This window comes from Trichomycterus rosablanca, chromosome 21 (genome assembly GCF_030014385.1).
Source record: "Trichomycterus rosablanca isolate fTriRos1 chromosome 21, fTriRos1.hap1, whole genome shotgun sequence".
Classification (NCBI taxonomy): Eukaryota; Metazoa; Chordata; class Actinopteri; order Siluriformes; family Trichomycteridae; genus Trichomycterus; species Trichomycterus rosablanca.
This window is the reverse complement of record NC_086008.1, coordinates 6,416,297-6,438,997: the sequence shown is the minus strand read 5'-3', so window position 1 is coordinate 6,438,997 and position 22,701 is coordinate 6,416,297. Positions and strand designations below refer to the sequence as shown.

Sequence of the window (22,701 nt, the reverse complement as noted above, 5' to 3'; positions counted from 1 at the left end):
AATCATGAATACAGGATGCTTGCTAACACTTTCTTACTTTGATAAAACAATAAAAGTAACGTTACGCTACAATACCAATTGAATGCATTTTGCGTTCACGTCTGTGTGCCTTCGTCCACGTTTTACGTTTTTGAGCGCCCTCTTGCGTATTCGTGCACTTTCGTGCGCATTCGTGTGTTTTCGTGCACCTTCGTGTATTTTCGTGCACCTTCGTGTATTTTCGTGAACCTTCGTGTGATTTCGTGCGACTCCGTGTGTTTTTGTGTCTTGTGCTTCTTCTTAATTCTTCCAGCGCTTTCTTGCTTCTTCGTCCTGCTATCTAAAGAATATACCTTAAGTTACCTTTTTTTAATCACTGTAAATATAAACCCAGCCTTAGCCATGATGCACTTGAGTCAGTTTTGGTCATACTTAAAAGTCGCATATTGCACGTTGTTATAATGAAAAGAAACCCCCGCTTTAAATAGTGTTATAGCTGTTATTTCGGAATAACAACAGTAGGTAAATGTTCAGTTGAAAATAAATTAACCCATCAGCTTCAGATAACACACTTGTAACATTTATCAATTTCTAAACTTTGATAAATATTAACTTTCTTTTTAGCAAAACAACTTGTTTAATTAGTCTTTTGCTCTGTGTGCAGCCTGATACAGAGATTTTATGGGGAACTGATAAAATAGCAATTCTAGTCATTCAAAATCAAATCGGTCGTCAAGGGATCTAAACAGTTTCTGAATCCACTGTACTGTATGTATATGGCTCCCTAACATGTTCAAATAAAGACATATTTAATTGTGCCATACAGAAGCACTAATACTGGCACCCTAAGTAAAGTAAAGCTTGAAAGTGACACAACAAAAACGTGCAATTATTTATTAATAATAATAGTATTTTTTATTTTTATAATCGTGTTGGTGTGTGTTTGGGTGCTGGAATATAATTCGGTTTAAACTATAACATGCAGCCACCCACTGACTGGAAGCGTCACATCTCCATGACAACGAAGGTAGGACGCGAACAGGCTAGTCAGCTAAGCTAGTTGCTTTGTGTGCTAATACACATGCTGTTAATTTTTTTTGTAATAAATAACAATTTATTCTCGCTTAAGATAACCAGAATCACACCTTTTAAAATAATCCTCAGCAGGACTTTCAGGTTGTTGCTGCTACAGGTAGGTTACTGTTGTACTATAATACTTAATTCGTGCTTCTGAATACTTCATTAGTTTTAGAATGACTTTGAATGGCTTGTTTTGTGTGGGAATCTGATTACAGCGGGGTGAACATGGATACAGATCAGGTCGGAGTGGTCAGAAACTCAATGAAGAACAATCCTCTTACAATAAAGGTAAGAGTGAATTTATAATCACACCGGTTTCTTATTATATAGACTAGAGTAAGGTCAGGTACGTTACAGTGTATCTGTGACAGTGTTACAGAGACCTGTATCTACATGCTAATACACTTCATAAAGAACCAGAGTAAACATAGTGATCCTGTACATCATCCTATAAAGAATTATAATAGTGGTATTTCAACCTTCTTAGCCATATACATTACCTAAGTACATCTGGTATACTTTCACATGCCCACTAAACAAATCCCAGCTCCCAACAGCAATTCAAACTATAGGTTAATACACAATTTAAATATATAAATATATATATTAACAAGTATTCCAATAGTGCCTCAAAACAACAATGCTTTGCCTCAAATGCCCACCCTAGTGCCCAGTATTACTTGTAAAATAACTCGTGTTTGAGTAGAGTATTATTAAATACAACAGATAAAACACAGGAAACCAGAATCTGAAGTCTATCTCTATCTAAAGAATATCTCTATTCTTTTTCATTTTACTGAACACCTCAAGCTATCACCAGATGGCAGCATGTTTCCTACTTTTCATATTTAATTCGGAAATAACCACAAATTGTTTGATCTTTATTTTATCTTTATTGTTATTTAGCTTTTAAATTTAATGTAGTTAGTTGTTCTGACTGTCTTAGTTTCTAATACATTTTACAACGATCAATATGGCTTATTTCAGTGTATTTTAGTGTAGCTTATTTGTAGTAATGTAGTATTTGTAGTAATGAATTTAATTTCATGATTCATGTTTTTACCACTGCTTTATCCTGGTCATGGTCACAGTTGCTCCAGATTTTCCAGAATCTCTAACACACCCCCAACAGGATGCCAAGCCATCACAGGGCCTCGGTCAACCTTCCTCGGCCTCGGTCAACCTTCCTCACCCCCAGATATAGCCATTTATATAGGTATTCTATGTATTCATGTAGCTGTCTGAAAACAATGCTGGGGATTCAAAAACTGAATTCCAGTGATAGTGAGATAGTGTAATTTACTACCCAATTAGTTTTAGTAATATGGACTATAGATTTGAAGTTTTAGGGTTCTGCTTTGTCTAGCTGCCACTGTTGAGTCATTGAGCAAGGTCTCTTCAGGTGTGCTGTATTATGGCTAAACCTGCACTCTGACACTAACTTAACAATTTGGGATATGTAAAAAATAGAATTTTAATGTACTGTACATATGCTTTTATAATGAACTTTAAAAACACTTGTACAGGTCATGGCAGCCTTGGGATTTTACTGAGCTTTTTAATTTTTTCTTCATTTGAATACATTCTTCTTTGTCTAATAAACTAAATTAATTAATTAATTACACAAAGCAAAAAAGCCCCCAAAACTTTCACCAGATTAATAATGTAGCTCATTATGTATTGTGCAGATTGCTACATATTTTTAGAAAAAAAGTGGGCCTGCTTTGCAATCACAGTTTCCAGGATAGGTTATGACCCTTACCATGATAAAGCACAGCCTACCACCTAACAGTGGTTATGTTTGAGATGAAGCACCAGACCCCTCAACATTGTAAATGATTTCCTGCTCTTACAGCACCTCTCTGTTTTTCACTTTGCCCCTTGCTTACATGCTAATGTGCTCTGTTGCTGAGTCTCCAAGCACATCTTTCATCTAATACTGCTTCATTTCAACTTCATCAACTTTTTCATTGGAGCAGAAGGAAGGATGAAATAAGCCAGCTCAATCCTCTAGTTTTCTCTTTGTTATCAGCATTACTTAAACATAATGTCCTCACATTGCCAAGCGCTCCCACCCTGTTTCTCTTATTCTCATCCTTGCTTGCTCACACCCCTCCTCTGGTTCTCGCTGTTCTCCAGGGTTATTTGATATGCCTATTTTGACTGATGCAGAAAATAGGATTACTGTATTTAAATAACTATGATAATGAACTGCGTGTGTTGCTATAGTCCCACAAGATCAAGGATTTCTCGTTCGTTTCCATTGTGAGCCGTTTTAGCTACAGCTTTTGGCCAAGATCCGAGACAATGGTGGAGTCATCTGTGAGGATTTAGGCTTTTGTCATTTTGGCATTGCCTGATGTTACTCTGTTTTTGTCTCTTGCAAATTGCTTTTATCCGCAATGCAGAACATTCACCCCTGGCCCCACAGCAATCAACAAAGGCTTTACTGGACTATCTTTGCCTGAGAGATGAATTTGCTACTGCTAGGACATAACAGAATAAAATGTATATAGAGTACTTTTAAAGTGGCTGGTATAGTATAAAGGAGCAGTTCATCATCAGCTAAATTTTGTTTCAGGCACTGGGAAAGAGGACGTATATTACAGAAATACACACCACTGCTAATGGTCCTCTGAATGTACATGAGATGAACTGGACTAAGCTGTGTGTATTATAGAGTAACTGTAGAGAATAAGTCTGAGCTAGAGCCTTTATAAAATGGGTTGTGTCTTTTTGAGCCTACCAAAAAATAAATGGTTCAGAAACCCCTCCACTACACTGGTAATTCCCTTTTGATAAGGCATGGCCAATAAATCCTATTTTCATGCCTGTGTTCCCTGATGGCCAGTAAATGAGAGATCAGGGGGCAGATTTGAGACTGCTGTTGTTCTTAGTGCCTTCAATGAGCCCTGCTGGGCAGAAGGCTGGTTGGGTCCCATTCACAGCATCCTATTCATACTAATTAGCATTAGCTTAAGCACTCTGCGTACTCTAGCTGCTGTTAGACAACTATATGGCCATATTGTACCTTAAATCTGTACATATACACAGATAGACAACCTTGCCAGGATTACCAAAATGACCAAAAACACTAATATACTAATATTAACAATTACTCTTACTGAGTACAATCTTAGTAAATAATAATTGGGACTTCCTTAAAGATTCAGTTCAACTTCCAGACAGTTGGGGGATTTTTAAACTTCTGATATCTGATAATTTACTTTGATTTGACTTAACATGGTGGTATAAAATCTGTTGCTAGTCAGTAAGTATGGCTGAGCACATAAAGGTATAATGTTTTAAACAAAACACATCACAAGTTTGCCAAAATAGAACTGTGTCTTACTCTATAGTGAAAATGTCTAGGAGCAACAGCAGCTAAGCGCGAAAATTTGTGTGTTTTCAAATTTGTGGCCCGATTGGAGCATTTAAGATCTGTAAAGAAATGGTTTTGTGAGCCAATCTTTTTTGCCCAACATTGGTGCCTACCCTCTCTAATGTTCACATGGCTGAAAGCTAAATAAAAGCTAATCCTTGCAGTTGTGTTTCAAAATTCAGTGAAGTGTGTGTTAGCAGCTAAAAAGGACTGGCGTCAACGTAATGGCAATGGTTTTGTTTTGGTGTCCCCGAACAGGCCACATAGTGTTACAACATGTTTGCAATGTATTTAGGTCCACAGCCTCCAAATCCAACATTATAACCAACCATTCCATCTTTAACAGGGATTCTATAGCATGACAAAGCCTCATTATTAATGAGATCCAGCTGGGCCCTATGTAGGTACTAGTAGAGCGACACAGATGCATAAGCAAAAAGCACTAAGGCATAACCATAAACCTTTTTCTAATAAATAATGTCATGTAAATGAGCTGTGTAAAGTGACCATTGTCTGTGTGTAGTCTATCATCGCTGTAAAATGAAGGAACATACGTCATGTTGCTGGAGAGACTTAATGAGTTTGTACCTGATAAATCAATGTAATGAGCAAGTAATGAAAGGCCGTATATTTAAGTGTTTTACCAACTTCAGGGGTGTGACATGTAATTATACATTTAGATTCTGAATCCAGCTATAGCTATTTTTAGAGAAACAACAAACATATGTGCAATATTTAAAAGTTATTAGAATGTGTCTAATATTTCTTTTGCAGTAATCGAGTTTCCTCTAAACACTGAAAGTTAAGGACACAATATACACCACTTTGTAATAAAAGAGGCGATGAAGGCTAACCCAGACACATGATGCCAATTAGCTGCTCTCGTATTTGGAAGTACCTAATCAACTATGTCTAGAGCGGCAGGATTAGACACTCATAAACGGAGGGTGTGCATCCTAATGCAAAGGCTGTGTGTGTGTGTGTGTGTGTGTGTGTGTGTGTTTGGGGGGTGGTGTTGTTGTTCAGGGTATTAGATGCTATGCATACCATAGTAATTTAAAGTTGAAAGATTTTACCCTGGTGATGATGAAAAAGTGGCATATAAAATAGGTTGGATTTTTCACACTTTTGAATCACAGCTTCAGGAGCCCTGGTTCAATACTCTGTTACTGTCTGTGTGAAGTTTAAATTGTTCTTCCCATGTCAGTGTGGGTTTTTCCATTTGTAGTTGGAGCTTCCTACTACTTTTCAAAAACATCCCAATAGGTACAATCTAAGTGGCCTTGCTTATTTGACATTTATTATTGCACCCAGCACTCCAAATCTTTGAAACCAGACCAAAACAAAGCATTTACTGAAGATGCCTCAATAAGTGCTTATATGGAGTTGTTAAAAATACTAAAATGTCCCCACTTTACACTATATGTCTGAGATCTTAAAACCCACACATGTACACTTTATTCCAGATGTGAAGACTAAGAACAGATTAGTTATAAGTCTGCTGTGCTCTGGCCAGGCACCAGATAGCACAAAGCAAAGTACAAGGAGCCAGCAGAGAAATGAGCACAGACAGATCGGCAAGTATTACTCAATTATCTTCTAATCATCTCCATCAACTCCTTCTCTTTACATGGGTCTTAAAAACACTTGGCGTCTATCTGTCAGATGATGATGAGAGGATTGAGTCACACTAACTAGAGATTAAACAAAAAATTGGATTGAAAAGCTAGGCTTACAACTCCTTATCTAGATGTTTGGCTGTTTGCCTTGTTTTTTTTTTTTTTTACTATTTTTGTGGGGGGTTGGCTTTTTTAATTTAATAAATATACAGTAGTTGGTTTTCAGACCCCTTGACTTTTTGGACACTATTATGCTTGTGTATTTTATTTTGATTGTAATACCCATCATTCTATAATTAATGAAAAATAAAAAATAATTAAAAATAAAAACTGAAATGTCTGATTCACAGCAGCTTTCATTACCTATTGCTGTAAATTAATTGGTGTATTAAATTAATAGTGTGAATACTTTTGCAAGGAAAAACAATTATTATACTGTATAATATTATATCACATTAGAAACTGTATTTGAAATGCCCATAAACAGGTATTTTTAGACAAAGCTCTAAATAGTATGAATCAGGACAGAAATGTATTTACTCATTTTTTTTATCAGGAGCTCTAATCTGGTCAGGGTTGCAGTGGGTCCCACACTACTGGAAACACTGGGTACAAGGCAGAAATTTGAAAGTTTAAAATGTTTTAAATGTGAACTACAAAGTTTGTTGTTTACTGTAAGAAGTTGACCACATGGGCAAATGAAAAGAATTAGCAGGGGCTTCTTTCTCACAAAGTCTCTAAGCCATGGCAATGTAAATTTTTCTTGACCGTACTTGGCGAACAATAAAGATTCTGATTCTGATTCAAATAGCAGACCGGTTTCAGTGTCTTACGATCAAACTATATTTTCTTTCATCATAAAATGACCATTAAGAATTTACCTAACCTTGACAAGAGACCAGTCCTGAACTAAACTAGTCCTGAAAGACATTATAGAACATATTTGTGCATATTTTAACCCAGCATATATAAAAACCCAACTTTATTTATGAAAAACCCAACAACAACTCAACATTGATTGAATAATTGAAAGCCAGTATATTAGTTTAGGATGAACTGTTGTAGCTGGTAACAAAAAGGCACACAGCAGTCTGGACTCACACTAATTATAATATATCTGCAGATCAGTAATCTGGTTCAGTCACAGATGTAACCTGAAAGAGGGAGTCTGTGTAAAGTGTGTGTGTGTGTGTGTGTGTGTGTGTGTGAGTGAGGGTGAATAGGGGAGTGACAAGACCATAGACTGCACAGATAAAGTCTTGAGGGTCAGTGCTAAGCTAAGCTCAGCTGAGCTAAATCCTAAAAGCATACATAAACAAGAGTGGGACAAAGGCGTGGCGAAATTAAAACCTGGGTGAGGGAATAGACTGAGGATAAACAGGAGGGGTATCTTCACTAAAGGATGATTATGTGCCACTATTCTGTGTCCCTTTAAAACTGTGTGAATAATATGCTCCCACTGACCCCACTTGTGGAGCGGTTTCATTCTTCTCTCTTTTTCAGCAAGTCCGTGCCTGGTTAATCAAAACACAATAAAGGGACAGATCACCAGTAAATGAGAATATAAAAGGAGCTTTTGCTTAACATAATCTCCCTCCTGATTGGCCTTTTTTGTTGTCCTTCAATAAAGACCTGAAAGGGACAATAATGTTCGTAGGGGTCTGATTAGCCGTTTTGCGCCAGCAGTCAACGCGTTCCTTCAAGCATCTCTAAATGATCCCTTCAAAACAATCTGCAGACTGAAATAGCTATGAGGATTAAAGAGGTGGCCCGGCAGCATGGTGGCACAGCCCCAGAAGATTGGAGCTCCAAGATGGAGCCTTTAGGAGAAAGATTTTTCATGTTTCTGTAGTTATGTTAATCAGAGGGTTTCACCAGGTCAGACTGGCTACAAATCCTAAAAAGATCTGCAAGGATCTCTCAGCTTTTGGTTGGTATTAAAGGGCCAAAATGACCAGGGTGTTTTATACGGTCCCTATGGTGGGGGGTCTGATGACCAGAGAATGTCTAATCAATTTTTTTCACATAGTTAAACTGAAAACTGTCCGTTGAGAATTTACTCGTTTTTAGAAAAATGACTTGGTTCTTTAAACAGTTTTGTATTTAGGCCAAGAATAATCACCACTGTTGCTGATTGATACACCAGCATGTCACAAAGCTTGATTTCTTTTAAAATCATTCTCATGACAGCACGAACAGAAATTCTATACTGTGACTGACATGTTAGTGTGGTAGCTTTATCTTTTTTACAATAAAAACACACTGGATCAAAGCTACATTTTTTCTCCACTGCAACATTCAGGAAGCGTCAGCTACAGTGAAATTGCTTACCTTCTTTCCTATTGTCACTGTTGCTGCAGTTTGATACCCAATCTGTGGAAGCACACTTTTTAAAACAAGGCCTTAAGGTGTTTAACTTTGAACATCAGCAGAACAACTGCATAACTTTATTCAGAGCTTATAGGAGGGTGTTAGCCCCAGGAGTTTCACGATCATGCAGACTAGCAGTAAACCTCTTCCACATGCTGCTTTTGCTTTCTCCTGCTCTTTACTTGTCATTCATTCAGTAGCTATAACTCTTAAAACCAAACAGTGCATTAGAATTAGAATGCCTTTGTCATTTGTCATTTATACGGATACATGTGTACAGTACAACAAAATTCTTTCTTCGCATACCCCAGCTTGTTTGAAAGCGGGTGCTGGATTTTGCACCTTTCACTAATAACAGTATTTCTTTAATGTTGCCTATTTTTAATGCAGAGTATGTCTAATTATTATTAATAACAAAGACAAGGCTGTATTATCAACTGTAACTCAGCTCAAAAGTCAGGACTACCAGAACAGCATGGAGCTTCTTGATATTATAAGAAGTGTGTGGATATAGAGCCATGAAGTAATAAAGAAAAACATTCGTTATTCTTTGTAGCCTACACTTGGAAAGACCAAATCCAGAGGATTGTGCTATCCAGGACCGGATTTTGTTTATGGGGCAGTGACCACCTTTCAAGATGGAGGAGTGGCAGAAGGTAGGTCCCAAAACCCTTTATCTGTATTTTCTTAATCTCTGTCCTTTTAATGACAAACAGTTTTCAAGCAGCCCTGAAATAAATGGTGCTTATATAATTTGATATAATTTAACAGTGAATCTTTGCTAACCTGACTGCTTTTGCTTGCTCCTGTCAGCACACATTAAACTGTGCTTGGCTTTTAGTTCTGCTGTCTCTAACTTAAATTTTACATGTCTCACAGTTGACAGGCAATAGCTGCCAATGTCGAGCCCTTTCCTCTCTGTGGCCATGAGCTTCTAATACCCAAACTACTATCCATTAGAAACCTAACAACAAAATGGATCTAAGATCAGATTAGCAAAAATGTTTATTGCCAGTTTGCTCTTGACATCCATGTCTTGTGGGATAGTTCAGGAGAAAACCAGCTGGCAAAAACACAACACAATATGGGTATTGGATTGCTTAGTCAAGTCAAATTTATTTGTTTAGCACTTTTTACAATAGACATTGTCTCAAAGCAACTTTACAGAATCCAAAACCGACAGACCAAAAACCACTGTTGAGCAAGCCAAGGGCGACAGTGGCGAGGAAAATCTCCTTTAAATTATAGAAAGAAACCTTGAGAGGAAACAGACCTAGCAGGGACCCACCCTCATTAGCTGTTCTCAACACTGGTGAAACAAAAGTAAAACTTCTAAAAGTGAAACTTCCTAATGTCTAACCTTTCTCTTTTTGTAGCCATTTCCAGTTGGCACACTCCCTCTTTATCCTCCACTAGCTCTGCCCACCACAAAAAGGCAGAGCGAGACTTTGTAGCTCTAAACCGTGAGGGTGTGAAGTCAGGCCTGGTCACAGTCAAGGAGTTGCAGCAGTACTATGCCACCCACAACATCCGACGCCCAATTGCTTCCAAAGACCTAAGATGCAGATCTGTTTCAGCAAGAATACCACAGGACATCACATTTGGTCTTGCTACACGGTAAATTTGTGTTTTTGTGCATTACATAATTCCTGGAAAATTAGGTACTTACTTCTGTTCCTAGCAAAACTGACAGCTGTGCTAATTTGGACCCTAGAAAAACTATTTAGATTTGTTTGCTTTGGAGTTTTGTGAGCTGACCTTTTAAATTTGTAAACATAATGCATATGTCTAAATATATTTCATAATAATTGTGCATGTGACGGTCAGGGCTATATGAAATGTTGACCTGAGTGACTGGGATAGGGGCCAAAAATTTACGACCACTTGATTTAGTTGAAGTACCTCTGGAACATCAAGGGGTGCTCACTACCCATCGTCAGTGGTTTGAGGAGGGACAAACCACAAGCAGCCGACAGGTTGCTGGGCAGCTACGACCTCAAACCGAGATCCCAGCAGTGTTGACCTAGCTTGGTTAAAAATGAATTCAAAACATAAAAGACATAAAAGGCAGATTTGACATCAGCAAATGTAGGAAATGCATTTCTGCAGGATTGGGCAGGCCAAACATAGTACTAAAATTCAATATTTTAGTTTCCTTGCTACAATAAACGCCATTGTGAAAGTCTTCATCAAATTGGTAACTGCATTGACCCCACATTGTATATTACACATTTAATAAGAAACACCCAAAAACTGCTTATTAAGGCAAACCCAGAATATCAACTCAAAACATTATTAAGTTTCAACACACAAACTCTTAAATTGGGGCCAGCATGTTTTGAGAACCATATTTTAGTGTATCTGAAGAAGGTTAATTGCTGTTCATAGCTTGTGAAAGGGCTTTTGGAGACTAAGACAGAAGAGGTTTACAGGCAGGTGTGTTAACTTTGGGTGTAGAAAATATCCACATGGACAAAGATATCTGATTAAACAGCAGAGCTAACTGTCTGCAGAGAAATGCCATAAGGGTAGTACTTTAAACCAGAGCAGAGTTATCAGAGCAGATAGCAGAGAGAGCACTGCCTCAAGCTCCCTCACTCCCTTGCTTTTCCCTTTATAACATAGGTGTTGCAATGGAGCTGAATTATTTAAATAATAACACTCTCTTACACACACACACACACATTACTCAGTGTCAGATTTATGCTCTGCTTGATGCATGGGCTGTGAAAAGGCTACGAGTGTCTGTTCGGTCAGGAGAAAAGGATGGAGCAATAAAAGATAAGATCATGGCTCCACTGGGACTTGTTTGGTCCTGCTCTCTATCCATCAAATTCTACTCAGCAATGCCAAGGTCAGCCCTAATGAGGTAGTGCTAGGATGCAAACAGTGTCACTCTAACCTTATTTACACACAAACACACACACAAACACACACACACACACACACACATTCTACATGTATAATGCAGCATACACTGTACATTCACATGTGTAATCTGTAATCTGTATGTATCTGTATTATTGACAAACTCCAGTACTTTTTAGCATAATAAATTCAATACATGTAACAGGCAAAAAAATACAGAATCTCTTTTTACTTAAGTAGTATTTAAGAATTAAGAATTTAAAGAACCTTTAAGAATTTTTTAAGTATCAAACAGAAAACCTAAATAACATTCAGAAAACAAAAGAATAACATTTGTTAGCATTTTATTTGCCTGGATTACCCATTCTTCTTCAGTTTAACTATCTGCAATCATTTCGACTTGAGGGTGCAAAATATTAAATAAAAAAACAATAATGCATTATTATAAAATATGTATTTTTATATTAAGCTTAAAATAAGTTGTAATTTGAATGATTAGACTAGTTTTCAGAAAAAAAATAATTGGTAGTTATGCTTTTAAAAAATATAGCTGTGTAGGTCTGATTGTAATATAGAACAGAATACACCAGAATAAAATGCAACAATAAAATTAATACAACTGATAATTCTGAAATTTAACACAGAGAGCTCTTCATTAGAAACACCTTTCTGTTGGACCATTTTCAGCACTGCAATGACACAAGCATGGTAATGACAGAGTAGTTCTTATTGCTCTGGTCTGTCAGGTGCAGCAGGGTTGTTGGGATTTTTAAATACATTTTCGGGCCTCTTTATTAGGAACACATACCCTGTTAGTACTCTTGTACAGTTCGACTGTTTATCAGCGGACACTTTCTGATCACATGATGCTGCTGGCTTTTTTTGATTGGAGAACTGTTCTTCTCCCAGCATTGACACTGAGATGTTTAAAAATCCAATAACACTGCTGCACCTGCAAAACTTATACAAGTACAACACAAACTATCATGTCAGTACTATATCACTTATGATAGCAGTGTTAAGAGTTGTTCACCATGCAAATAACATCTCGTGTGAGTCTCTTTTGATTAAGGGACAGGAGGATGACAAAGTGTACAAAGCAACAGAACAGCAGTAATTGTATAAACACAATTATAAAATTGTCAGTAAATGTAGGTACTAGATAAATATACGTACTGTAAAGCTCTTTGAGTGCAATGAAATATTCTAAACATTTATTGATGGAATTTAGAAACTGTCTTTAGTCTTTTAATATAAGTGAGTTAAAATATTGGAAAATCAAACCAAGACTACACATATAGCAAACTATAGGTTAAACATTTCCTGGCTATTCAGTTCATAATAACCTTTGCAGTTGAACAACACAAGGTGACAGCAGTCCTTTTTAACCAGTTTTTAAAACGTCCAGACTTTAAATGGTACTGTGGTCCAGAGCTTTTCTTACCCATCTCTGTCCTAAGTAATCAGAATGCTTAGCTTGTGCTCACTGAGACATGTGGCGTGTACTAATTATGCAATAAAATTAACAGCAGGGGGTGGAGCGGAGATCGGCATCTTACCAGAGATCATAATTAAGATACCACAAGCCCCGATTACTCGGCTGAGGCATGGTGTTTGCTCATACTGTTTACGCAAGGAATAAAGAAGCTGGAATGATCAACTAAAAGTACAATGAATTATCCGCTGTAAACTGAACCTTATGCTGTCCTGCTGCAGGCCTTCCACTCCTATTTCAGCACTGATGGAGTACAGGTACGCTCAGAAGTGGCTGGAGGAACAACAGGCCAAGGACAGAGCACTTCTGGCAGCACAGAATAAAAAGGTAAGCTTGGTTCATGTATATACAAACCCTGTTTTACGAGTGCAGGCCACACCTTCAACTGTAGTGAGTGAAGAGTGATTATGAGACTGTAGGGGAAAAAGGGAACATCTAAATTTCATCTTAAAAAATCAGTTAAAAGTCTTTAAAATGGATGTTTCTGGAATAGAGCTACTATGTAATTTAGTGCTCTTGCAGGTTTGTTCACACCCAGCTGTTATTAAACTGCTATTTATATTTAGCAGCTGTGCACAAATTTCTTTTAATGCTACATTGTAATCTGATAGTTATCTGATTTTAATCAGACCTGCTGCAACCCTGACCAGGATAAAGCATTTGATAAAAATTAAATTAACATGTTTTTACAATTTCAATGTGGATTTTGGGCTAAATTACGCTAGCCCCAGAATCCCCAGAGGTGCTATCGGCCGGTTAGCTGTCTATATACAGACATGATTGACTGTGTCTGAGGGGGGTAAGACACCCAATGATTTTGGGAAAACTGTACCCACCATGACCGTGACAGAAAAAAGTGGAGGTGAAAAAAGATTTTTTGCCACAAGTGCAGTTCATTAATGCTGCAGAGATTGTCATTTTTACACCATCACCTTTTATGAGGATATAAGCAGATACTATTTTACAAAAATCATCCCGCTAAATTGTACATAATGTGAAGATTTCGCAGCTTTTTATATATAAATTAATCTCTGTCATTGTAAAAAGGCATGTTTGCAAACTTATTTTCCTCGCAGGTTCAGCTTGGGAGGATCCAGGATACTCGTACCACCCTGCTCCGTAAAAATCGCCCCCAAGAGGAAGTGCCATCTATGTGGAAACTGCCCCGCTTTCAGCAAGTAAGATGCTAATCACCTTTTTAGCTGTTTTCTTACATTTCTGTCCACCGAAGGCTTTAACCGGGAAGTGACACACCATGCTTTATCTGTAATGACTTGATATTTGTGGTCCGCTGATCTCTGACACTCAGTGAAATATAGATTTTCGTCCTGTTTGACAATTCGAGCCAGTTTACAGGGGTGCGTTGGAGTTATGGGTGGTTTAGCTGCTGTCGGGGTTTGATATGTGCTAGCCTGGACTCTAAGGAGGCAAAGCCAAGCTGAATGTGTAATAACTACGTATATCACCTCTGGTTCAGTGTGTGTGTGTTTGACAAGCCAGCATGAGGTCAGGGGATGCTTCAGAGGAAAATCAACAGTAAAAGTAATGATTTCTTTCCAAGTCCCCTTACGACCCACTCACCAGAAGTCAGTCCAGCTCACACGGCGCGTCATCTGCCCGGCTCGAGCCACCAATTAAATCAAAAGGGTTTTTTTTCCATTGGTCTTTTGCTCTGATGCTCAGGCGATCATCCTGACAGCTCTGGCTGCCAGTGAAGCTTGAAAATTCTCCATTGACAATACCCAGTGCTTCCAATTATGAGGGAATCAGACTCCTGCTGAGCTAACTGTCCCCCTCACACATTCTTACAATGCGCACACACACACGCTTTTCCAGACTTGTGCATACACATACATATGCATGCAGACACTGTCGTTGCTCCCCTTTACCTCGATTCCTCTATTTTTACACTGCTTTTAAATTTACCCACACATCCCACAGCGGCCTGCATACAATCCTCCAGTCCTGTCGGCCAGCCTTACGTCGGCTCTAATAAGTGTCTGTGTGTGTAGAAGTAAGGGTACCATGTTTTGATTGCATGTGAGCTCTAAAGTCTCCCTTGTTTGACAGCTGATGGCGAGGAGGAAACGTTAACCTAATAAAACATTTAGCGCCACTCATTATGGCCTGTCAGGTCTCTTTCCTGATGGCTCTGAGTTCGACGTTTGAGTATCTTGTGTGTGGCGCTCTTTCAGATTCCCCCTCCATCATCTGTTTGTTGTGGTTCTTTTTTACGCCTTTTCCCATTCTGCCTTTGGTAAGACTTGTGTTTCTCATCTTTATTTTTAAATAAAAGATGAAGTGCCAAAACTGTTTGAGTGAGGCATTTCTTAGTAAATAAAGCAGGTAAAAATGAACAACCAGTAAATTATATAAATAAATCATACTGATACTGGTGACATTTGTTGTCTGCTTGGAGCTTATTGAAGCTATGTTTGCAGTATTTGAAGAATCTATCAACCATGTTACAAAGGTAAGCTTGCATCTGGAACACATTTAACATTTAAAATAGATGCACTGTACTGACAGGTCTTGTATATTCTCATATTTTTCAACTCCTTAACATAGACAAACATTTTCTTGTTGACAGTATTCAACTCCTACCAGCTGGCTTAAATGCTTCAGGGAATCTTAAATAAAATGCTTAGGAGAGCCATTTTCAATACATCTTTATACCTCTCAGTTTTATACTTCAGAACTAACCAAGATATGAATGTCAACCAAATCAGCAAATGTGGACAATACAGCTGCCAGATGTGTTAACTATAGTGACTTCTTTGCTGATGGTAACTAATGATGCTTCTTATCCTCCATCACCCAAGACAAAAGACTTGTGAAGACAAAAACATAGTGCTGAAGAGAAAGTGTTATTACGGCAAAACAACATTAAAACTAGATCCAGGGGCTATGGTTGTCTTTTTTTTTTTATTTATTTTTTTTTTTGAGAAATTGTTTCCCCCAAAATGTTGTCAACTAAATGAAACAAAGTGGGAAGCCAAATTGGGTATTGTTCCTTGTACTCACTAGTAAATGTATCCTAAGCACCTTTAACTGTAGATTAAATATGAATCAAGCAATGTCATTACAAAGAGGGAAATGATCATTCCTATTGTTGCCAATGCAAACTTCTAAAGTCAGTGTCTGTCATGGAAACGAGTGTGTTAGTGACAAATGCATTGTGTAACCTGCACAATGCTGAGGGCTATATACACGCTTTGGAGCATGGTTTTAGAGCAAGAGAGTACAGGTGCTAGACTGGCCTGCCTGCAGTCCAGACCTGTCTACCATGTGGAGCATTATGAAGTGGCAGAGATCCTGGACTGCTGAACAGCTAACATCAACAATCGGTGTCTTTAGTACCCAAACGATTGCAAAATGTCCAACATGCATCTGTCCAGCTGTTTTTTGAACTGCGATCAAATTTAGAATGAGTGTATACATACATAAAGTTGATTAGTTATAGTTTTAAATATATTGTGTTGAATACAGGTTAGAAAGGGATTGGTCTTTTTGTTTGTTCTTTTAAACACTCCCTGTTGTTCCATTTTTTGGAAGCATTGATATAGGCTCTGTATTAAAAGCAGCCCAAGTTATCTGGTCTTATTGGGCTTTATAAGGACACTTCTGAACTTATTTCTAAGAATGCCTACTGACATTTTAATGTTGTTTGGGCAATCAAACAGCCCATACCTTATTAAAAGGAACCCGCTGTGCGATACCACGTTTATATCAATGTGTAATGTGTTTTTCTTACGTACTGCAGGTTGGACCAGCTCTGGACACTTTCCGAGATCCTGAAGCACGGAAGAAAGCCATGGCAGCTCACTTCATGGACTCAGTGGGCAGACGAGGGCTGCTGGGACAAAGCACTGCAAACTGACAGATTTAGACAGCACAATTATTATCTCTATAATCTAGAGTCTATCCTTCTAATCAACTGTACTTAATCTATCAGTCTGGACACTGAGTAACAGAGATAACAGAATGAGCTGCATGTCAGTTGCTTGCTGAATTGTTACTTACTTGGTTTGACTCTAATTAAAGCTATACATTTTCCACCCTATAGAGTAAATTGTACATTACATTTTTTAAAGAACTCAGCCCACTGTGACATTTTAAATCCAGTTTTTGATTTATGTATTATTCAGAATAAATTACATTACTCATTATTTTTTTATTTTTTATTATTATTATTATTGCATTAATAGTGCATGTAGACTTTGGGTAATACATATTTATTTTTACACCTTTCCTAAAACAGAACAGTGTAACAAATCATAACAAATATATTTTTTTCATTTTATCCCATCATAATGTAAAATGTGATATTTTATAATATGTAAGTAGCTAGTACAGTACAACTGCTGGCTTACTGAATAAGGACATTTCTGTCTCTGGACACTGAGGAGCTTAACAGGTTTTTATCAAGGCAGACTCACACACTCTGGTTTTCTTCCATCTTCCAAAACATGCTGAAGCTGAACTAGTTGCTCTAAATTGCCCCAAGGCAGGAGTGAGCAGGTGATTGGGTGAGTGTGTGTTGCCCTGCGACAACTGCATGCCACCTTGTGCCCATTGTTTTTGAGTGATCCCCAACCTGGATATAGCTGTTACTAAAAATAAATTAGAGTGAATAAATAAACAGAGTATATCCTTACCAATGAAGACTTGATGTAGTAAAAATAAATAATGTATGGAGCTAGCTATAGTTAAATTGACTTAAAATCATACGTATATGAGTGCCAAATGTTTTTCCTCATGTGAATCGACTATTCTTTTGCACAGTTACTGCTTAATTGATGATATTAACATATTGGAAGTAATATCAGGTTGTGGTTTTACAAAAGTCATGGCACAGTATTTTATATTCAGCAAATAAATAGAAATATTTATATTATATTTAGTGAATATTATATTTAGCAAATTAATAAAAAATGCGCATTATTGTTACACAAGTGAAAAACCCATACATTCAAGAGGTTTTTCGTTTGTAAGCGGAAAACAAACAGAAATAGTTTACATAGTTTATTGTCGTGAATTTATGGAACAAAGTGGCTCGGAGTACTGTACTGTACGCAATAGCACTGTGTATCTGGTTATAATATGGAACATGAGTGGGTAAACTGCCCCTCGCGTAACATCGTCAGTGTCCAACACCTCCTCACCCGCAACCAGAAAAACCCGAAACAAAACACCTACACAGCCAATCAGGGAATGGCGCTGTGGAGACGCGCGTAACGGGCACCTTTAAAAGCGCGTCTCTCCTCTGCTATTGGCTGTGTTTGTTATTAAATGACGGGATCGCAGGACGGCGCGTCTTCTTGTTCTTCAAGGCAGGTTTAGTCAACACACAAGTTTAGTAGCTACATCGTTTCAGCTTTACACTGATGTGTCCGGGGTTTGGAAATTATTATATTTGGTAGGTAATTTATACACAGTCCACTACAGTTTGGTCTGTTTGCTATGACCATCGGTAACCATCGTGGTGGTGAACGAGAGTGAAGCATGCTGGTGCGGTTCCGACTCGGCTTGTGGAACTGGACTGGAAAGGAAAGCATGTAGTTAGTGTCTTTTTCTACTTTTTAAAACTCGCACAAGAAGAAATGTCAAGAACAGGATAGTCAGTCTGCACCTGCCGAACACCTGTGTCACCTAACGCGCAAATGCTCGAGTAAACGTCTGACTTTTTCTCTATTTATCCACGATGGAAGTCTCAACAAACGGCTCAAGTTTTGGTATCGACTCTTTGCTTTCACGTAGACCAACGAGTCCGCGTCTTTCCCGAGGACTCTCTTTAACGGGAGGCTGCCGGTCCCCGAGCCCCCGGTCAGATCTGGACAGTGACTGTTCGTCTCCACCGTCCCCGAGGAGAGAGTCCGGTCCGGAATCCCCGTTGGCGATGTCCCAGTCGCGGACAGTCACCTCGTCTTTTTTAATCAGGGACATACTGTCGGACTGCAGGCCGCTCGCTGCGTGCGCTCCTTATTCCAACAGCGCAGAGTCACTGAGAGAGACCGAGGACTACACCGACAAACTGCACAGCAACTCATCATCCGACTGTGAATACCGGGGTAGGGCACATTAACACAGCTCACTAACTGTAGTGACTAATCACACAGCTAGCTCACTGACAACATAGACCAAAACATACTATTCAACAGTATTAATTCTGCATACTGTAGGAATTTATTTGTGTAATTTTCTTTATTATTTCAATCATTTTACTAAACCAACAGCACAATTCTGAGAATTTGACTTTTTTATGATTATTCTATATATTTCGGTTTAGCATTTGTCACATTAAAACATTAAAAACACAAATAAACTGCATTTAATTCGTTCGACTGTTACAACCAGCTAAACTGTTGTTTGAATTTATTATATAATTAATTTTTTGATCTCTTTATGACTCAGAATTATTTACCTAAATTGGAGTAAAATGTTACTTGCCCTAAAAGTAAACTAGATTCGTTCTTGTCAAACTAAAGCTAAATTCTCGTCTCTGAACTGAGTTCAAAATTTATGAGTTCAACACAGACTGTGTTAATTTGTGTAAACATTTATATCAGATTTTTTATTTTCTATATAATCATGTAATTTATAAGGATTTGTTTTATTCTGTACTTCTATTCTGAATAAGTTCTGAATTTCTATTCTGAATTTATTATACTCTGTACTATATATTATGAATATATACTATATATTATACTCTGTTATTTACATTTATTAGTTGTTTACCTGAATAGAAAAAAATTGCTTTTAAAACATGCAGTTTGAAATGTGAATATTACTTATCTGATAACAAGTACTTTTACATATAAAGCAGAAAACTATTATTTAATGTATTGCAGAGCTCTATGTTTTATCACTGTACTATTTTTGTCGAGGATTGACAGCAATTTGTACGTGTGGTAATCAGATTTGTAACTCGAGGCTCCGCAGAGCTGCGGCTCGAAAGTTTCTGATCCCCCCTGTGGTCAATTAAACTGGATTATACCCTGGTTTATAGCCTGGTTGTCCAAATCCGATCACAGCATTAATTATACTTTTACTAAAATTTCAGCTCTGAAAAAATGTAGTTCTTTAAGACAGGCACTGTTAAACCTGAAAGGCTAAACAAATACAACCACTTAATGTTGAACAAAACATCTCTACAAAAACTAACAGCAGGTTATATTTTGTTACTCTTATGTTTCTGTATATATGTTTGTTACACATTACATATGTATTTAACACGTATAAATATAATTCTATAAATAATGCTATAATACTATTTTACTAATATAAATTTATTCATTTTGGTGACCATAAATTATTTTAAAAACAATTACTACTGTATGATTTTATTTTTTAAAGATCCACCACAGAGATTGTAGTTGATAACAATTGATGTTATAGACATTCATTTTTATATTTGTATGGAAATGTAAGTAATGTTTTACTGTACTTTCACTCACTTTAATTCAGTTCCCCGAGTTTCCCATCTGCTAATCACCTTGCACATTTCTATATGGATAAAATACAATAATAAATATATTTTAATTTTAAGAGCAGTTATTACAACAAAGGTGAGGTTAAAAGGCAAAGAATAGATCCACTTTAATGACACGTTTTTGGATGTAATAAATATAAAAAAATTACTTATCCCTTAAAACTACAAAAGCCCCTTAGTGAAAAGAACCTGCTCGCAAAGTGAAAGCACACTGTCTTCATGTCAAATTTCAATTTAATAATTCATTATTAAAAACTAGAATTGTTTTTATTTAGGGTGTGTTTCTTTATTCATAAATAAAGTTCTACTTGTGGTTCAGTGGTTCTACTCTTTAACCCCCGCACAAATATACCACATTTCTTTTTAAGAGTTTGTGTTTTATAGTACAGATACAGTATGTACATGTAACATATAACTTTAAGATATTGCATTAACATATGCCATCTTTAAATAAGACATGCATAAAGTCTAACGCATTTACAATATTACAATTAAACTTTGCATTTAAACTTCAATATAAATGTCATTTATATATATTTTTAATATTCCCTGTATAGTAAAAGACGAGCCTGAGCGGGATATCTCAAGGGACAGGGAAAGTCCGTCATGCAGGATGAAGAAACCCCGCAAAGCACGAACCGCTTTTACTGACCATCAGCTCAGCCAGCTGGAGCGCAGCTTTGAGCGCCAGAAATACCTCAGTGTGCAGGACCGCATGGAGCTCGCAGCATCCCTCGGCCTGACTGATACACAGGTCAAAACCTGGTACCAGAACCGCAGGTAAGAAACACTAAATAACATAGAGTAAAATATGGTATTTAAAATTTAAACCGAAAACGCCGACGGACGCGCACAGATTGTTAAATTACAGGCAATTGAATAAGCACAAGAAAAGCGACACACGATAAAACAAAAAAATCTCAAGCTCAACATTTCTTTGTAGAATAATTTTACCTGAAAAACCTGCTTGGAACATTTTTATATAAGGAAAACTTACAAAGTGTGCCAACATGAACCGTTTCTTTGGTCAAATGACGCACACAATTAATTAACCAGTTTCAGTGCTGAATTGAACCTAATGATCGTTTTTACCACAAAATGTGGCTTTATTATTTTGTTCTTTAACCTTTCAGGTTTAATTATATTCCAAAGGGTCAAGCTATATGACAGATTTCTATTTCTAAACACAATCACAAATTATTCGTTTAACAGCCTAATAATGAGTTTTCTTATTACAATAGACAATTACAATAGATATCTGTGAAGTAAAATATTCCTTATTTCTCGCCTTCTGTTATAGACAGCTATGGTTGGTGTGGCAGGTAGATTTTATTTCACATAATTCTGAGTGGACAGTGTCCGACTTACAAATGCCCAGTTAAATACGTTTTCTAATTACACAAAAAACCCCACAGCATAACTTTTCACTTTTAATGTCAATATGCGATTCAATTTACTTAATTCCGTGTGCTTTTATACTAAGGTTTATACTAAGGTTTATATAGTCTATTTACAAAATTCCCTGATGTTCTGTAATAAAGGAAATTCCTGTTTTTACAGTAAAAATAAATGTGTAGTCGAGGGCGCAGCAGGAACTCAACATGTTAAGGCATAAATAATAAATTAACGCATGCGTATTAATAATTCAATCACCAAGCTGTAGTGTAATTACACAATTGCTGAAATTATGAATTATTTACTTTAGTAAATTTAAGTAGTTTTCTCTTACTGACAAAAACGTAATGAAAACAACGACCATAAAATGTAATGTTTTTAGTTTGTGGGTATGATTTGCAAACCAATGCCATAAATACTGCTGAATTACTGGTAAAAACATAATTAATGGTATTATGTTAATATCAAATATAGCGAAATGTCATGACAGTTTCACATTCTTGCACAAATGCCCCATTAATATCTTCTCTATGTTTCTCTTAATGTTTCCTCATCATTAAGGACTAAGTGGAAACGACAGACAGCAGTGGGACTGGAGTTGCTGGCTGAAGCTGGAAACTACTCCGCGTTACAGAGAATGTTTCCGTCTCCTTATTTCTACCCCCAGAGTTTGGTGTCCGGACTGGATCCTGCAGCAGGACTGTATTTATACAGAGGTCCAACCGCGGGTCCACCGCCGCTCCAGAGGCCGCTGGTTCCCAGAGTGTTACTGCACAGTGTACAAGGACGCCCAGAGCCGCCTCTGTCCTCTCTGTCTGTCCCCTTACCGAGACCCACACCTCAGCGGTGAACACATCTGTCCTCCGTTACCGAGACCCACACATCAGGGGTGAACACATCTGTCCTCCTTCACTAGGTTCCGTTTACCGAGACCCACAGGGTAACGGTGAATAAACTGTCCCGTTACGTTTACAACCAGACAGCCGCAGTAAGTGCGCCATTTCATTATAAAGGACATAAG

General features: G+C 37.4%; 2 protein-coding genes across 3 annotated transcripts; both read left to right on the top strand.

The window, feature by feature from the left end:
* Window positions 1-1,028: 1,028 nt before the first annotated feature.
* Window positions 1,029-16,854, top strand: cfap77 (cilia and flagella associated protein 77). 2 transcript variants are annotated; one of them, XM_063018034.1, is made up of 7 exons: window positions 1,029-1,171; window positions 1,275-1,347; window positions 8,987-9,086; window positions 9,807-10,047; window positions 13,015-13,120; window positions 13,870-13,971; window positions 16,557-16,854. In XM_063018034.1, the coding sequence occupies exons 2-7, from the start codon at window positions 1,285-1,287 to the stop codon at window positions 16,671-16,673; spliced, it is 729 nt and encodes a 242-aa protein (XP_062874104.1). In that variant the 5' UTR covers window positions 1,029-1,171; window positions 1,275-1,284; the 3' UTR covers window positions 16,674-16,854. The 2 variants fall into 2 exon arrangements, with proteins under 2 accessions (XP_062874104.1, XP_062874105.1); XM_063018035.1 differs by lacking the exon at window positions 1,029-1,171 and adding an exon at window positions 5,908-6,018.
* A 1,643-nt stretch (window positions 16,855-18,497) lies between these two features.
* Window positions 18,498-22,530, top strand: barhl1a (BarH-like homeobox 1a). Its single transcript, XM_063017962.1, has 3 exons — window positions 18,498-18,864; window positions 20,843-21,065; window positions 22,242-22,530. Exons 1-3 carry the CDS (start codon window positions 18,498-18,500, stop codon window positions 22,528-22,530), a joined length of 879 nt encoding a protein of 292 aa, XP_062874032.1.
* Window positions 22,531-22,701: the final 171 nt, after the last annotated feature.